The sequence below is a fragment of the Poecilia reticulata genome, linkage group LG9 (assembly GCF_000633615.1).
Source record: "Poecilia reticulata strain Guanapo linkage group LG9, Guppy_female_1.0+MT, whole genome shotgun sequence".
Classification (NCBI taxonomy): Eukaryota; Metazoa; Chordata; class Actinopteri; order Cyprinodontiformes; family Poeciliidae; genus Poecilia; species Poecilia reticulata.
This window is the reverse complement of record NC_024339.1, coordinates 9,054,867-9,068,506: the sequence shown is the minus strand read 5'-3', so window position 1 is coordinate 9,068,506 and position 13,640 is coordinate 9,054,867. Positions and strand designations below refer to the sequence as shown.

The following is a 13,640-nucleotide window of genomic DNA, read 5'->3' as shown; positions in this document are numbered from 1 at the left end:
TGCCCAAATATGTTCAAAATGAAGTAATAAACTAAAGTAACCGGAGTAAACACAAATAACTGAATGAAACATGAAAGGCACTTCAAAACCGGAGCGGTGTCAATCTACACTCATTAAAACATTTCCTTGATTTTTCTGGGATTACTTGTCAGTTTTTTCGGTACATTAATCTGGTTTTAACTAAAATTGAGTCATAATTAGAATCGGTTTGGAGGATTCTGGGTAACTGAATGAAAACCTCGGCCTCTGAATGACTGGTCTGGACGGAAACGGGAGCAACTTTTACTGCTGAATCAGCACTTTACGCCGACATGTCCAAATAGAACCGATTCGGGTCGGACTGGGATTTATACGGGTTTGTTCTAGTTCAGTGAATTTCTGTAGCAACATCGTTCTGCTCCTCCGCTGCCCCCATTTTGCACCCTGAGGGTTTTTCCCACTAGTCATACCAACTTCCAGGCTTGCCAGGCGGCATTTTAAGATTTTATTGTTTCAGACGCAGGAAGTTGATCTAGTTGTCGATCTCTGGGAATTTGGATTCTTCATTTTGGCTACACGTTTTCAGTCTTTTGTCCACAATTTCTGGTTATGTCTTGTTGCATTGTTGTCCGATTTAATGTGTTTTCTGTACTAGCTTCAGCTTGGACCAAAAGTTTAAATTTAACAAAGTTAACGCATCTCCTGGCAGTCGGTAAAGAGCAACTTGATTTCTGAAGTATAATTAAAGTACGTTTTGGTGGAATAATTGTGCAAAGTGGTGCTAAAAAACTGAAATTGACAAATATTTTTATTAACTGAAATAAAAAAAAAAACTATGATTAACGGAAAGAAAATATTACTGCAACTATATCGTGTTTCTAAAACTAAAATATACTGAAATTATAGATACAAGATTCGTCTCTGCGTTTTTAAGTCTATTAGTCTTTTGTACTGATGTAGAATAGATTTACTTTTTTCCAAATGCAAGACGTTTACACCAGCTGTCGGCATCCATCCATCCATCCATCCATTTTCTTGCACCCTTGTCCCTCAGTGGGGTCGGGAGGGTTGCTGGTGCCTCTCCAGCTGACGTTCCTGGCGAGAGGCGGGGTCACCCTGGACAGGTCACCAGTCTGTCGCAGGGCAACACAGAGACACACAGGACACACAACCATGCACACACACACTCACACCTAGGGGCAATTTGGAGAGGCCAATTAACCTGGCAGTCATGTTTTTGGACTGTGGGAGGAAACCGGAGTACCCGGAGAAAACCCACCATGCACAGGGAGAACATGGAGACTCCATGCAGAAAGACCGAGGCCGGGAATCGAACCCCAAACCTTCTTGCTGCAAGGCAACAGCTCTACCAACTGCGCCACTGTACAGCCCAGCTGTTGGCAAATTATGCTAAATCTGCGAAATGGCGACAGCAAAAGTTGTGAGAAAACCTCAGAATTAGTTTGTTCAAGAATAACAGAAAATAATCGAAAATGGTTTTCATTACCCAATCAAATACAATGAAAAAACTACAACTACAACTAATAAATAATAAAAGTACAAATAAGTAAAAACTAGCAAAAACGCTTTAAAAACTAATTAAACTACAAAAACAATAAAATTATAATGGAAACCTAAAATTGTCATTATCCTGGTCAGACCAGCTGGTTCTCTGGTAAATTGTTTAACTTGTGGCTTTGGAATTGATTTTGTTTTCGAGTGATATCTAGAACTGAAAGTACCTCTAAAGTTCACGTAAAGAAGGTCATGAAACTGCAGAGAAAGTTCATCTTCCTTAAATATGTGCACAACTTGATCTCAATCTATTGAGGCATGTAAATGCGTATTATTGTATTGACATTCATCTCATGTAATCCTCAGCTTCAAACAAATAAATGATTAAAAGGATCATGTTTGCACAGCAGTTGCTGCCAATATAATCACTGCATTATAAAGCCATCAAGAAGATAAGAACTGCACCTTCCAGTTAGTCCAACCTGCAGAGACAAAAGGGACATTTAATACTGGTTCCCTTTACAATCTGGTTTTTTTAAAGGCAGCACTTCTGGTCCTTCAGCTTTATCCTAGTTTACTGTCAATGCTTCAGCTGGGAGTTTCCCAGCTGCTGAATGGGAAACTCCCGGCAGAAAAACATCCATGCAGCGATTTACAAGAAAAAGAAAGCTTGAAGCTTCAGTCCACACAGGCGTGACGTCGCTGCAGGATTTGGTTTATGAATGAAGATATGAAGATCTGTGAGAAAAAATCAAGAGGTCTCATATCAGCAAACGGATTCCAGCTCGCGTTCAGGAAGCAAAACTTGTTTGCAGACATCCAACCTTTCGGTATCGGTTTGTGTCATCCTCTGTGAGGTCAAATAAAATAAACAAATCAGTGCAAGGAAGTACAGTCAGGAGGAGTTGTAGTGTGAGGGATTTAGCACAATTAAATGGTGAAAAAGCTTAGGGGCTCTGCAAAAAGATTTAAGTAATTTTGCAGTAGAAACTTATTTTGTCTAGTTTCTGGTGCAAATATCTTGAAATAAGACAAAACTAACATACAAGTGACTTTTCAGCAAAATATGTGAGCTTGTTTTAAGTCAATAATTCATTAATATTAACTTTAAATAGTACTGGTTACAGATTTATACACTTATAACACTGCAAACATTTAAATAATCTGCTAATGAACTAGTATTTTTTCATCAGTATTAAGGAATAACTGACTTAAACTCCTATATGTTGTTGTAAAGTTACTTGTATGTTGTTACTCTTGAAATAAAACAACACTAAGATGTTTGCACTAGAAACTAGACCAAAAAAGCAGATTCAGAAAACAGTGAGTGTGTTGATATTATTTCTGTGTTGAAATCTTGAAACTGTTACCACCGGATGTGCAGTTGAAAAGTCTGTCAGGTTTTGTGATGTAAAAAATAATATTTTAAAACTTTTCTTCCACCTCCAACGTGAAATAAATCCTGCAAATGTCACTTATTCAAAGGAAAAATCTGAAAAAACAAATAAAAATGCAATGATCTGGTTGTGCAAGTGTGAATCGTCTTTTGGTTCAATTTAAGCATTCAGTCTACTTATTTTGTTCATGATTAAAATGTAAAAATGTAAAGCAGCTTTTATTTAAGCATAAATGTGCAACCAGGAAGTAATGGTTTACCCAGAGGCATGTCTCACAGGAGACACGGACCTTAAAATTCCCTTTGGGATCAAAAATATTTTGGAATTTGAAGTTGCTTGACTGATACTTGAGGTTTCGACAGAGAGAAAAAAAAAAGTTTAATTTGCTGCTAAAGCTTTATGCCACTGGTCAGATTGGGAAAAAAGAAATTCAGATGCTCCAAATCAGTTTTATGGTGGCGGTGAAAAGAATAACACGCTGCTGACTCAAAGCTGCAGTATGTAACTTTTATATAAAGTTTTTTTTTTAAGTATTTGTTAAAACTGTCACCGTGTCACAATAGTTTGTTAAAAGATAGATAATCTGGGAAACGATTGATTTCCTCCACCTGTTCTGTGAGCTACTATCGCCGTCTGAAGAAAAGAAACACTCCCGACCAAAACCAACCAATCAGAGTCAGGAGGCAGGTCTTAGCGCTGTCAATCATTCTTATGTACTTGCTTCTAAATGTGCTAATGGCGGAAAAACAACTCACCGTTCCAGGGAAACTGTTTAAGGGCGTACACACCTATGTGATCCGGTTCTTTTATTTTTCCTTTTAGTTTTCTGTTGCAAATGTTACGTGTAAGTATCGAACTGATCAATTCTGGTTTTATTTAATTAAAAACAGACCAAAAACCCTCTGCTCAATGTAGGATTTTTATATCTTCCGGAAGTGTTAAATGCTAAATGTAACAGGAAACATTTGCAGTCCGGCGTTCACAGAAAACAGAAGAGTAGAAATTCTCACTTTCCTCTAAAGTCAGCAACTTCCCTCACATTTCAAGGATTTAGTTGCAGTTTTTCTGTCAGGGTTGTTTTCAGTTCTGTCCAGCAGCCAGACAGTGAAGGAAGCAGCTTGTTTTGTTCTTGCACTGAAGCTCTGACACATGTAATCTACTCAACTACTGCAGCGTTAATATACGCAGCTGCTGAATGATTTTAATGTCAAACAGAAATATCAGCCCAGTTTCAACATGTTGTCTTTGCCATTCTTACACTGCAAAAACACAAATTCTTACCAAGTATTTATGTCTAGTTTTTAGATAAAAACTGGACAAAAAGCTGCCAGTTTTATTGGAAGTTTATTCATTTATAGCATGGAAAGAAATGTCTTGTTATAGGTGAAATAATCTGCCAATGGAACTAGAACTTTTTCCATCAATATTAAGAAATTGACTTAAATAAAATCCTATCTCTTGCTGCAAGGTTTCTTGTAAGTTAGTTTTGTCTCATTTCAAGTGCACTAGAAGCTAGATTAAATATACTTTGTAAGACTTTGTGTTTTTGCAGTGTATTTATCTTTACAGTTTTGCATCTATGGATAAAAGTTGGAGACACTTTTTGTGTGTTAAAGTGCGGGAAATGATTGCCGTGTTAATCTGAGATGGGACGTGTTACCAAACTCGAGCCTTGGATTGTCTTATCAAGCACAAACATGCAGTAATAAAAGCAAATAAAATACATTTTAGTATTTCCAGGAAGATTCTGTATGTTTGCAGCTAAGAAGAAAGGCTGACGCAGTTTCTCCTGAGAATTGAGAAGTAGTGAAGTGTAGATGAAGAAGCACTTCTTCATTTTCATCAAAACAACATCAGTCTTTAGTCAAATTTCCAACATTTTCTTGCATTTGCACATATGAACAACATCTTAAAGTTATAAGAAACAGACCTAAAAGTTTTCCAAAGAGTCCAGCTGAAAGATGATGCACATCTTTCAGCTTTGGAAATCACCTTGTTTTCCTTCGATGAAGATTTTGTTTGTAATGGAAATGCAGCTACTGACTGAATCATTCAGGTATGGAAAACATGTCACACTGTTTGTTTCGATTTCTCTGGCTATAAAAAACACAAACATGAGCAAAACACAATTTTGCAATTACCTTCAAGTAAGAAACGCTAATAAAATCCCACGTAAATAAATTTGTTCATGTGATGAAATCAGTAAAAAAAATGAACTACTTCCTGTTGTCTTCTTTGTCGTTTTCGCCAGTAGTAACATGCAGACGATCACGATTTGGAAAAAACGTGTTTCTGTTGCAGCTTTGCAAAAGAAACGGCTAAAAGGAACACTTTTTATCTAAAATCTTGGCACGTTTCCATTAATTACATTTATTTTATAATTTTTCGTAATTTTGTGTCAATGGAAATGCTCATCGAATTAAAACAGCATTGCTTTGTTTACAGACCAGTACACTGCAAAAACACAGAATCTTACCAATTATTTTTCTCTCGTTTCTAGTGCAAATATCTTAGTTCACTTGAAACAAGACAAAACTAATTTACAAATATCTTTTCTGCAAGATATAAGAGCTTGTTTTAAGTCAATAATTTTTTTAAGTGGAACTAGAACTTTTTAATCAATATTAAGGAATTATTTACTTAAACAAGCTCAGATTTCTGGCTAAAAAGTTAATTTTAAGTTAGTTTTATTTCAAGAGTCCAAAGATATTTGCAATAAAAAGTGCAAACACTGTTTGTTTCGGTGTTACAACGTCGTAACATTCCTTGTTACGACGTGTTTTTGCAGTGCACAGAAGGTAGGAAGCCCCTAATAAAGCTCTCACACATTCAGAAACTGATTTCTGCTGGGAACAAATGAGATGATAAAACTGCTAAAGTCGGAAAACAAGCAAAGGTTGCAGATAAAGTTTTGTGAAAATAACCTTTGAGTTGGCATTTTCCTCAGGCTTTTATTCCTAACAAAACCATAGAGCTACTGTGCAAATATATATTCAAGATCAAGAATTGGCTCTGGTTAGAGCTCTGTAAAGGATAATAAATTCCTGCCTGGTCAGAGGAGTGGGGTTTTTCCACAGGGATCAGGTTATTGTAAAAGGAAACTGAAAGTGACCGCTGCTATAAAGCCAGAAGCTCGAGCTCAGAGACCTTCAGTTGCCGGATTTCCTTTAGTGTTGCTAGGAGAAGCGAGTTCGTCAGCCTCCAGAGCGACCGCAGACATGACTCCCTGGGCCGATGCCAAGCTCTTCTTCTGCATCTTTTTCATCATCTGCTGCTCCGCAGGTGAGTCAACAAGACATTTTACTCTGTTAATCTGAAAAGCAGAAAGGAAGACAAAAAACACAAAGAAAGGAAGAAAGATAAAAGAGAGAAAGGAAGGAAGGAAGCAGAGGTTTAAAGAAAAACTTCACTTGAAACTCATCCAAACTTCAGAAAGTTGTTGACAGAATTAAAGACAGCACTTTGGTTCGGTTTAATGCTTCAGCGTTTCAAGTTTCTGCTTGAAATATTTCTGCTTTTGTCACACAAAATCTCACTTTTATTAAATGTATGTATGGAAATAGGGGAGAAAAAAATGCCTTAGACATAAAAAGTAAATGTTTTTGTACTAAAGTCCTTTTGTTGAGAAAGAAGGACAATAAAGCGAATTGAAAGAGAGAGATTTGCATCTTTCAAGTTGTGGTGCTGGATTTCCCCTCAGCTAGAAATAACAGAAACTTATTTCACTTTGCACTGACTGTTTAAATATCAATTTAGCAATTTAACTTGATGTTTAGGCATCGTTTCAGTCATGCTTCTGAACGCGTCTAGATTTGGAGAGCATATTGTTTCCTGTTGTTTTCACAGCTTTAATTTCCTGTTATTTTCACAACTTGCAATGTTTTGCTGTTTATTTAAAAGTTTAGAAAGCCTAAAAAGCATAATATATGAAGAAATATTCACATTTTTAAAAAAAACTGCAAATACAAATGGTCACTAGTGGCTAAAAACTAGTAACCAAAACATAAAAATAATTTTACGTGCTCGCGTCGCCGTTTCACACACATCAGTTATAAAACATCACCAGTAAAACCTGAGAAGGCCTGGAAAGTACCAGCCCTCCACACCTCGCATGCATTCGTAATCTCAAAGGGAGAGAAAAGCAGACAATGGTGTTTTGCAACAGCTTTAATCTCTCTGTGTTAGTTTTACATTAACTAAACTCCTGTGGGGGAAAATCTGACAAACAGTTCGGACTGTAGATGATCACAAACACACCCACCTGGGTTTGTTACGCTCTGCATGTCACAAGGAGGCTGAAAAAGTTAAATTCCCCTCAGCTGTTGTCAGTCTGAAGCCAAGAGACTGCTCAGTCCGAGGCGGCGACAGTTTGTTTACAAATGTGCTCAAAAGTGTATTGATAAGTTGACAAATTATAATTTCTCAAATGGAGTGTTCCTGTTAAATAAGAAAATCAATTGAAATTACACGTGAATATGTTTGTTTAAGCGATAAGTCATTAAAAAACATGGACTGGCATCATCCTTCTACCACTTCCTGTCGTCCTTTTTGTCGTTTCTGCCAGTAGTAACATCTGGATGTTGATCACATGACTCAAAAAAAGTGTTTTCATTGCAGATTTGCAAAATTATGACAAAGTTTTAGGGCCGTTGTAGATAGAAAAAAGGAGGAGTAAATTTATTTATTCCAAAAATCTGAAATGTTCTAGAAAAAAAATTCAGCTAGAAAAACCTAAGAATTTTTTTAATTAATCTTAGAAATTTTCTAGCAAATTTCCAACTTTTAAAAGTTTAATGTTTGCTAGAAAAAAAATCTGAAATCTCCTGGAAAAATCTCAAACATTTTCTACAAAAAACAAGGACCTTTCTGAGACTGGAAGGTCAAAGGTTTGATAGGAGATACTCAAAAATTTTGAAATTAATCAAAAAATTTAAATTAGAAAGACAAGAACATTTCTGAACTTAAAAAGTGAAAGATTTGCTAGAAAAAAACTTAGAAATTTTGAGATTGATAAATTTTTTTTTTAGAAAAAACAAACTTTCTGAGCTTTAAAAGTCAAAAGGTTGCTAGAAAGAAATTCTGAAATTTTCCACAGAACAAGGACATTTCTAAGTTTGAAAAGATCAATCACAGAATATTTCTAGAAAAAACAGGAAATGTTTGCGCTTCAAAAATCAAAAGTGAGGAAACTCAGAAATCTAGAAAAATAAAACTCAAATTTTTAAATTACCGTATTTTCCGCACTATAAGGCGCACCTTCAATGAACGGCCTATTTTAAAACTTTTTTCATATATAAGGCACATAGAATAGATGCTTCAGTTTGGGTTGCCGATTTGTTCTGTACTCTATTATTACACATCCACATTTATAAAGAAATGGTCCCCGAGTGCTTTATATAGTAGTCTGCCCCAGTCATGGTTTCACTCACGGTGTTGGTGTTGCCATATTGTGCCCAACTGCTTTCTGGGTAACACCGACCAACCGACACGCTGCCGCCGCAGACTCTGTCTCTCTTCCCAGATTTGTCGGCGGCTGCTTACCGTAGTTGCTAGACCTGTTGTGACTCAATATTGGTCCATATATAAGGCGCACCGGGTTATAAGGAGCACTGTCGGCTTTTGAAATATACGGAAAAAACGGTAATCTAAGAAATTTCCTAGAAAAAAAAAAGAAAATTTCTGAGCTTTAAAAGTCAAAAGTTTTACTTGAACAAATCTCAGAAAATGATAAAAAGAAACTGTACATTTTCAAAAAAGTCCAATGAAGAATAAAATTCTGATGTGATAATTTTCTGCCCTTCAGTGACTGAGGCGCAGGTTCCCGTGGACTGCTGCCTGTCGGTAGCAGACAAACCAATCGACAAAAGATTGATTGCAGATTACCGTGAACAGGCCAAAGGCTGCATGATTGATGCCACAATGTGAGTTTTTATTATATCCTGTCCATCTGATCAGCGAGTAGAAACCAGAAGGTAAAGCTTTGGTTGTTCTTGCAGCCTGGTGACCAGACATGGGAGAAAACTCTGCGCCCCGACTAAGGAAGAAAGGTGGGTGGAAGACGTGATGACGCACGTGGATCTCCTGAAGAAAAGATGCAAAAAGCAGAAGTACCAGGTAACTCACCTAGGTTCTCATTTAACTGAGTGTCTTGATTTTTGTTTTGTATTGTAAAATGTAATTTTTTATCTAAACAGAAATATTCCAAGATGCAGCGCTTGAGTTTCAACTTTTCTTACAAGAGTTTCTATCGCTTAGCCTGTTTGACTGGAATTTTATGTTTATACTGTAAAAACACAAAATCTTAATAGCATTTCTCTCCAACTCTTTGAGGTGGGAATGCCTCTTTGCCATCACCCTAATCTCTAACTCCATATGGCGGATGCCTGGAAAAGGACTCTGGTCTGAATTTTAGTCATAAATAAGAAAAATATTTTATTTTTGATGGCTTTAACCTGCCAACTCACTTTCCTTTCAAAACAAAGTTTTTCAAATTTTCTACATGTTTTTTATTTGTGTTTTTATGACACTGATAAAAGCACAGAGTTACACATTTGAATCTTTGCCATGATCTCTAATAGTTCTAGTTTCAGGACGTATCTAATTATTTATTCTCTGATTAGATCAATAAAAAGTGAACTCAAGCACCTTTTCTTATTATAAGCACTTTCAAAGACATGAACCTTTTATTGACTTAGATAACCTTTTGTTTTTGTTTCAGTTTGTCTTCAGGTTAAAGTTTAACATAATCATTAGGAATGTCCAGGTGTTTCACTACAATAAAGAACAGATTATCCATTAAATTATTATTTTATAGTGAAACAGCTGGTAATTTCCACTTTTATTGGTTCAGTTTATCATATATTTAAGTGTAGCTTTAAAAAATCATTTTTATTTTGTTTTTTGAAACAGCAATTAATGTTTGGCAACTAAATGAAGTTTTATTTTTTTTAAATCTAATTATACATTTATCAATGCTTACTCTCTTGTTTTTGCATGCTTACATTTTTTACCTTGAATATCAAATCATTAAAAGTTACTATTTGGATTTTAAGTCACTAGACAAACAATATATAAATTTCATTGATTTTGCACAAAACAGTGATTGTTTTTCCCATTAAAGTTTGTATGACGGGAAATATTTCTAAAAATTTCTGAACATTTATAGTGAAAAGTGACACCCAGTGTTGGTTTTAGTGTTTGTTCTAGCTGAAGGTTTGACAAGCCTCACCTCACTTCAATTGGGTGTAAAACCGCAAATGGCTGTGACTCATGGTGTGAAGACGCCAAAGCATGAAGGGATTACAGGAAGATACATTTTCATCATCACTGTTCTTTTGTTAATGGTTTGCAGATATTTTAATGGCTTCTATAAATGTTATAGACTTTTCTGCTGTGGAAAAACATGCTTTTGGAGTTTTCTGCACAACTTCCTGCAGAGCTGAACATAAAAGACATGGTATTTTAGAAATTCTTAAATTTTTCTTTTCATGTTTTTGTGTTTTTCCAGGGCAATCGCTGTTTTGGAGTGAAGCGTGAATAAAAAAGCCTCTGGTTCCCTGAGAACACCAAGTGATTGACACAAATCCAGCTAAACGTTTCTCCTGTTACCGAAATAAAGCCTTTTGTTTTTTTCATTTCATCTTTATAAAAATATGTCAATTTGAGCTGCAATCTAAAAACATCCTGAAGGAATTTTTTTTTTTACTGCTTTCCTGTTTGTAAAAAGTCTTTCAAAGAGAGATATGTTAAATGTGTAGCCATTTAAGCTAGCATGTATTAGCTTAGATGGCTAAATTAAGCTAACACATGTGTAGCCACATAAGCTAGCCTATGTTTTAGTCAAAGGAAGTTGTATTGTAACTGATGTGAATTTTTATCTCTAATTAAAACCTTTTTATTTTCCCCAGAAGCTTGTGTTTGATTCTTTGCAGATGACACTGTTATCTACTAGAAATGAAATTTCTTAATAATCCTCATAGCATCACTACATACACTGTGTGAAAAAGCTAAAGATGTATTTTTTGTGTTATTCTGTCTTCTGTTGCACCCAAAAAGATGCGAGAATGTTTGAATTTGATACAAGTGCAGACCGAAGAAATTTTTTCATTTTCTTTCATTAGAAAGTTTCCACTGTGGTGGAAAAAATGGGAAAGCAGTTTACACACGCCAATGGCCCAATAAAATGTAAATAAATAAAATGTTGTATAAAATAGCTTGAATTAAAGAATAACATCATAAACCAAGACAAAACAAAACGTTTTTAAATGCTTTTTAAAAGTCTACAGAGTCAGAAAAATAAAGTTGCAGAGACCAACTGTTTCACAACATGAGTAAAATAAATAAAACAAAAAACTTACTGTGAGACAGTGAAATGAAAACACAATCAGTGGGATTGGTTTACTGGATTTACTGGTTTGGAGCTGAAAAATTGGTCATTTTCAAGACAGTGCCATTGTTGGTGCAATAACTATTTCATTTTCAAGACAGTGCCATTGTTGGTGCAATAACTATTTTCTCTAGAAATTCAAGTTGAAACCATGAATCATGATGTAGAAATATTTCTTTGAAAATTTGGCAAAACATAGATTTAACAAGAAAGCCAAAAAGAGGAATGAAATATAGCTTAGATTTCCTTTTTGCTGTTATGAAGAATCAGAATCAGCTTTTTTGGTCAGGACTTTGTGCACACATAAGAAATTTGACACAATGTGAACAAATATGGATGTAAACCCAGTATTTTGTCCTATTCTTTGTTCTTCTTAAAGGTCTGTTGACATTTAAAACAAGATAATTAGAGGAATCAGTAACTGACTCACGTCAAACAGTGGAGTAAGTTGGGCAATCTTTCCATCTCCTGAGGCTTAGAAGATAAATACAACTGTAAGTCAGCATAGACTTGATAAATGTTGGAAAAACCCTGACTGACGGCAGATAATAGAAGGATGAAAAAAAGAAAACAAGAGTGGGCTCAGAAATCAACCCTGCGGAACGCCACGGTAGAACCTGTCAGTCCTGATGGACAGGTCCAGGAAAACGTTCATGGCTGACAGTTTAGATGAAGTACAACCATTACAGAGCGTGAAATATTCAAATAATATCGCATTTTATACAGTTTCTCTGGTAAATTCAAATGTTTTTATGTAAGAATTAAATGCCTTTCTTCTACTGTTTGGTTCATTCTGTCATTCAGATCCTATATTACTAGCTTTATGTTTTATACCACTGCAAAACTTGACAGAAATTAGAGATCTTTGCTAAGTGAAACATCAGATATCTGTCTGCTTTAGTTACTGGATCAAACAGAAGCAAGGTGACATGAATTTGAGCAAAAGCTGCCAACTTTATATTAGCAGAGCAACTTGGCAGACCTTCAGGTTTATTCAAATTTCATCCCACATACTAGTGCCTCACAGGCAGAAGGAGTTCCTCAGAAGAAAACTGTGTTAGAGTAAAACAAGGTTCCTGAGAATTTCCCTGAACAAAAACCTTTTTGTGCCCCAACAGACCTGCTAATGTTCAACCTCGGTGGTTGCAGAATGCGATTGTGAGAAATGGCTCGGAGCAAAAGTCAGCCTGAAACACCAAATAAACACTGAGCCACAACGATGGTCTTCCAACTAAGCCAGGTTTAATTTTTCCACAGAAGAAAGCGTAACTTTATATTGGAGACACCTGCAGGTCTTCCTGCAGGCAGAAAATGCAGCTGGTTGTATTTATTTCAAAATGCCTCAAAGTTAATTATAAAAACATAGTTTTAACTTCTTCTTTTTTTTTTTGTTTGCTTTGGTTGGTCTTATGGAGAAATAATGGCTCACTTTTTTTGCACTGGAGTAACACAAAATCTTATAAAGTATTTTTGGCCCAGTTTCTAGTGCAAATGTCTTAGTACACTGTAAATAAGACAAAACTAGCTTGTAAGTAATTTTTTTAGCAATAGGTGCTTGTTTAAAGTAAATAATTCCTTCATTTTGAGGCAAGTAAAATTATGGGTAAATTTATATGGAGAAGCAGCATTCAGCTTCTACGCTCAAAAACCTGGAACAAACTTCCAAAAAACTGCAAAACACCCGAGACACTGAGTCTGTGTGAATCTAGACTAAAACCTATTTAGAGTTGCTTTTGAAACATTATCAATCAATCAATCAATCAAATTTTATTTGTATAGCACATTTCAGCAGCAAGGCATTTCAAAGTGCTTTACATAATTAAAATAAAAACAGCAGGTGACATTAAATAAACAGTGAGAAAGAGAAAGAGATTTTTTTTAAAAAGATAAAAACATTAAAGCCCCTTTAGGACTTCAGTTAAACGTTGTTTAACTGGGATTCTAACCCTCAGGGACTTTAGTCAAAAACACCGTTTGACAAGGACTCCAACCTCTAGGGTTTTAGTTGAAATGCCGTCAACTGGGACTCTAAACCCAGTAGGACTTCAGTTAAACGTCGTTTAACTGGGACGTTTACATCGGGGAGCTTTACATCATTAAAACGTAGAAAAGAAATAAAAAGAAATTAAAAACATTAAAGACATAAAACATGGAATACATCAAAACCGGCACTCTAACCCTAATTTAGCCATAAGCAACTCTAAACAGGTGGGTTTTAAGTTGATATTTAAAAGCACCCAGTGTTTCAGCTGTTTTACAGTTTTCTGGAAGTTTGTTCCAAATCTGTGGTGCATAGAAGCTGAATGCTGCCTCACCTCGTTTGGTTCTGGTTCTGGGGATGCAGAGCAGAACCAGAACCAGAA

At 35.6% G+C, this 13,640-nt stretch overlaps 1 protein-coding gene across 1 annotated transcript; it reads left to right on the top strand.

The window, feature by feature from the left end:
* The first annotated feature begins 5,819 nt into the window (after window positions 1–5,819).
* On the top strand, window positions 5,820–10,800 carry LOC103469798 (C-C motif chemokine 3-like). Its single transcript, XM_008417741.1, has 4 exons — window positions 5,820–6,173; window positions 8,695–8,812; window positions 8,888–9,005; window positions 10,399–10,800. Exons 1-4 carry the CDS (start codon window positions 6,110–6,112, stop codon window positions 10,429–10,431), a joined length of 333 nt encoding a protein of 110 aa, XP_008415963.1. The 5' UTR covers window positions 5,820–6,109; the 3' UTR covers window positions 10,432–10,800.
* The last annotated feature ends 2,840 nt before the right edge of the window (window positions 10,801–13,640 follow it).